This window comes from Hippocampus comes, unplaced genomic scaffold (assembly GCF_001891065.2).
Source record: "Hippocampus comes isolate QL1 unplaced genomic scaffold, H_comes_QL1_v1.1 scaffold175, whole genome shotgun sequence".
NCBI lineage: Eukaryota > Metazoa > Chordata > Actinopteri > Syngnathiformes > Syngnathidae > Hippocampus > Hippocampus comes.
The window spans coordinates 119,370-123,636 of record NW_017805556.1 but is presented as its reverse complement, the minus strand read 5'-3'; the positions used below and the strand labels follow the sequence as shown (position 1 = coordinate 123,636).

The 4,267-nt window shown below is 38.4% G+C and overlaps 1 protein-coding gene across 2 annotated transcripts in view; it reads left to right on the top strand.

The window, feature by feature from the left end:
- The window catches only part of tpcn2 (two pore segment channel 2), an 81,643-nt gene that overhangs the window by 40,689 nt on the left and 36,687 nt on the right, over positions 1–4,267 (top strand). For both annotated transcript variants that reach the window (XM_019879842.1, XM_019879841.1), the window contains 4 exons: positions 1,506–1,578; positions 2,659–2,758; positions 2,873–2,938; positions 3,042–3,106. In XM_019879842.1, coding sequence (XP_019735401.1) covers positions 1,506–1,578; positions 2,659–2,758; positions 2,873–2,938; positions 3,042–3,106 — 304 coding nt within the window. The remainder of the gene's footprint in view (positions 1–1,505; positions 1,579–2,658; positions 2,759–2,872; positions 2,939–3,041; positions 3,107–4,267) is intronic.

The following is a 4,267-nucleotide window of genomic DNA, read 5'->3' as shown; positions in this document are numbered from 1 at the left end:
ACACACACACACACACACACACACACACCAATCTAGCATTTTCCCTTACAATTGCATTGAAGGAATGGCAATATTCTTTGATATTTTTTCCATTTGTTCACAAAATACATATTTTTATTGGACCCACAATAAAATTAATTTCAATATCCATCCATTGTCTGAACTGCTTTGTCCTAATCCGTAATCCTTCTCAATTTGTGTTACTAGCAATTGAATGTGTCATATTTGACTGTCACATTTGTTGGATGATACTGAATATGTTGCACACTTTTAATGTTTTAAACAAACCAAATTTACATTGTACGTAAAATAGTGATATCCCCGTTCTATTCCTACAAAACGTTAACAGAAATTAAAAAAATGTACATAGACTTCGAGAAATTGCATCTTCATGAGCATCTGTCAGACATCTATGACTTTAGTTTCTAATCGTGAAATGGCCACGAGATGGTGGGCCAACAGGGTATTCACCACAGTCACGGTCCTGATGCCTAGAAATAAGGCCGGGTAGCGGCCCAAGATTAAACTTGGCATCCGTTCTCACCCATCCCAACATATAATAACATGCACTCAATACACGAAAAAAAAAAAAAATCCTCCACGGACACTCCTTGCGGTGAACTTGCGAGCCGTCTACCATTTGACCTTGATCAGGTGGTTGGGCGCTCCTGTTGTACAGTACATTACCCATTAATTTTTTTGTTACACTGGCTGTTAAGAGCGGTGTCACGTTAAAAATGTTCTTTCCAATACTATGTTCTATGCGCGACCCACTTGTCTAATCACAGTATTTGTATTGCATTCGACAAATCTGAATGAAGCAGCAAAATCCACACATTAGGATTTTTCATTTGTGAACGTCACATGACCAAGCCCAGAAATCAGGTGAGCAGTGATTGGTCATTACTTGAGCCCCGAGGAGCTGTGATGCCAATTTCTGTCACGTTGCGAGGTGGTGGTGGACCCAAAAAGCAGGCAAGAGGGAGAGGCAGGGTGTATATGAAGAAGTGTATTGATAAAACACAGAAAACTAAATCCTAAACAAACAAAGTCCAAAGTATCAAACAAAAACCATGACTGAAGCTCAAAACTATCAATAACAAAAACATGACCAAAAACATGATCTAAACATGACTGACAAACAAACATGACAGCAGCAAAAAGCAACAAACAATGACCCGACAATGAGTAGTCGGCCTGGAGTCCTTTTATAGCCACCAATTACCTAATGACCAACAGGTGTTCAGCTGTAGGGGAAGCCCTACAGTGCCACCTGTTGGTCCCAAACCGAATCATGACAATTTCAGTCGATAGCAAGTGGCAAAAAGGGTCACCGTCCCCTGAGATGGATGGAAATGGGTGGATTTTGCTGATTAATCAGAATGCCGTGTTTAGACTAGTGTGGGTACATAGAAGATATTGTCAAGCACATTTTTTTTACTTGACTTTCCCTGTAAGCTTTTCAATACCCAGAACAAGAGTTTCCTTTTGTGTTGTGCCCGCAGTGTTATTTTGCTGTTGGCGCTTCACCTCTGTTTGTTCACCATGATTGGCATGTTGTTGTTCCCCAAAACTGAGGTGAGTTGTAAGTATACTCAACTAAACTTTCTGAAGTGTTCCTGAGCCTATGTGGTGATATCCTTTACATATTGATATTTTTTGATGCAGTGCCGCCTGAAGGTCACAGGTGTTCAATCTTGGTTTTCGGCCTTGCCGCTGACATGCAGAGATTTCTCCAGATTCTCTGAACCCTTTTATGATATTTTTGACCGTGCATGATGAAATCCCTAAATTCATCGCAATTTTACATTGAGGAACATTGTCCGTAATTTACCCCTTGTGCTGCAATTTCTACGATGTTTGTAACACATGGGTTACCCCATATGTTACAATTTCTACAATTTTTGTAGATTTTTGCGTATTGTCATCTTTAAATCAAAGACACAGCATAAAAAGTGTGTGATATGAAATATTCCAATTCATGTTTTATTTATATAGATTTATATTTATGTTTTGGTCATAGCACAATACCGCTTTTATTGTCCATAGAGGGCAAAAATACAAAGAAAGAAATAAGAACTATATGTGTATGTATAGCACTGATGCCACTGAACATGTCGAGTGGTTGAAAGTGAAATAAATATTCAGGAATAATACTTTTACAATTTTTGTAAAATTGTATGTTGCGTTATATAAACTTATTTAGATCGACTGCAGCACATGGGTTTTAATTAAACTCTAATTTCTCACACAGTTGTTCACAAACAGGTGAACCTCACCCCATCTTTGCTTGTGATTGACTGAGTAATTCAAGGAAGCTCCTTTTATACCCAATCATAGTAGCCACCTATTACCAATTAGCCTGTTCACCTATGAGATGTTCCAAATAGGTGTTTGACTAGCATTTCTCAACTGTCTTTGGTCTTTTAGCCACTATCGCAGGTTCTTTGGAATGTGTTGGAACCCAAAAATTCCAATTTAATAAAGTTGATTAATTTGAACATTGAATATCTTGTCTTTGGAATGTTTTCAATTGAATATAGGTTGAACATAAGTTGCAAATCGTTGTATTCTGTTTTGATGTGTTTCTATGTACATGACACAAAAAGCAATGCCTGCTTTTGTTTTTCACCCCTCTCCCTGTGTGGTTGTGTTCAGGACCCACTGAAAAATCAAGAGTGGAAAGTGTATTTTCGAAACCTGCCGACTTCACTTACTTCCCTACTGGTGCTGCTCACCACAGCGAACAATCCAGATGGTACTGCATTCAGCGATGATACCACAGTGCTACCTTCATGCATTGTTGTTTTTAGTTAGCTGATTGCTTTAGTTTTTTTTTTTTCTTAATTTCAAATGTTTTGATTTTGTGCAGTGATGATCCCTGCCTACTCTCAAAACAGAGGTTATGCCATCTTCTTTATCTCCTTCAGTGTCATGGGTAAGATTTATTATCATTGTCTCATTCATTTCAATGTTTACCTGTTTCTTGAAACAAGTGTTGCTTTGTCCTGTAGAATGTTTCATTGTCTGTTTCCTACCAGGAACGTATTGCATGATGAATTTACTGACAGCCATTATCTACAACCAGTTCAGGGGATATTTGCTGGTAAGTTTTACAAATACTGTATGGCATAATCCTGCCTAAAGGGCAGGATAAAACACTTGAGTCCCCCACGATCATCAAAGTTGCCCAGCACATATGAGTTACCTTCCTATTCATACAACCTCCAATTTCAGTGAAGTTGGGACAGTGCTTAAAATGTAAATAAAAACAGAATACAATGATTTGGACATCTTTTTCAGCAAACAATATATTTTTTTAATACACTACCAGGAAAAGATTTTATTTATTTGTTTGTTTGTTTGTTTGTTTGTTTGTTTATTTATTTCTCTCTCAAAAACTATTTTGAATTCGAGGCCTGCAACAAATTGCAAAAAAGGTTGAATGGGCCTGCTGCCCAATAGAACTGTGCCAGATCGGGCATCCCATATTGTAAGTCAGGGGTGGCCAATAAATTTTTAGAACGAGCAACATGGGAAACTGAAAAGGTTGTCAAGTGTCACTCCATGTAACCTCAATTGATTCCCCCTTTGCCTCCAGTGTGTTAGTAGATTCTTGAATTTGCAAACATGAGGATCACAGTTGGCAAAGGTGCTATTTGTTCTTTTGATCAAGTCATTGACGGAGAAGTCACGAAACACCGACAATATCTCAAAGTTTACAATACTGAAGACAATATGCTGCTGTTGTTTGGTTGCATCCCAGACATGTGCGCATCAACATAAAAGCAGCGCATACTTGGCATTTTGTTTTCACTTCATGCATCCTGCGAGGGCTGGTCAGTTTGTGGACGGGTCCAAATGTGGGAGTTGCTGACAACTCATTCAAAGCAGAGCTCTGTCATTAACATGGACCAATATCAGCACGTCCCCCAGCATCCCCTTCAGTTTAGGATGCCCTTTATCTCTGAGTCGTCTGCAATTGTCTGCCCTGCTGTGGCACCTCTGACCTAAGTGAAAATTCACTTTACACTTACGCTATATATTATGCAGTCAGTTTATTGTAATCCGCTGATTTACACCACAGCAGGCACGTGCATAGACATTTTGAGGGTCAGGTCCTCAATTTGCAAAAGAAAAAAAAAACACCCTTAGATGAGGCAATTTACAAAATTACAAAAACAACATTGCACATATATATATATATATATATATATATATATATATATATGTGTGTGTGTGTGTGTGTGTGTGTGTGTGTGTGTAT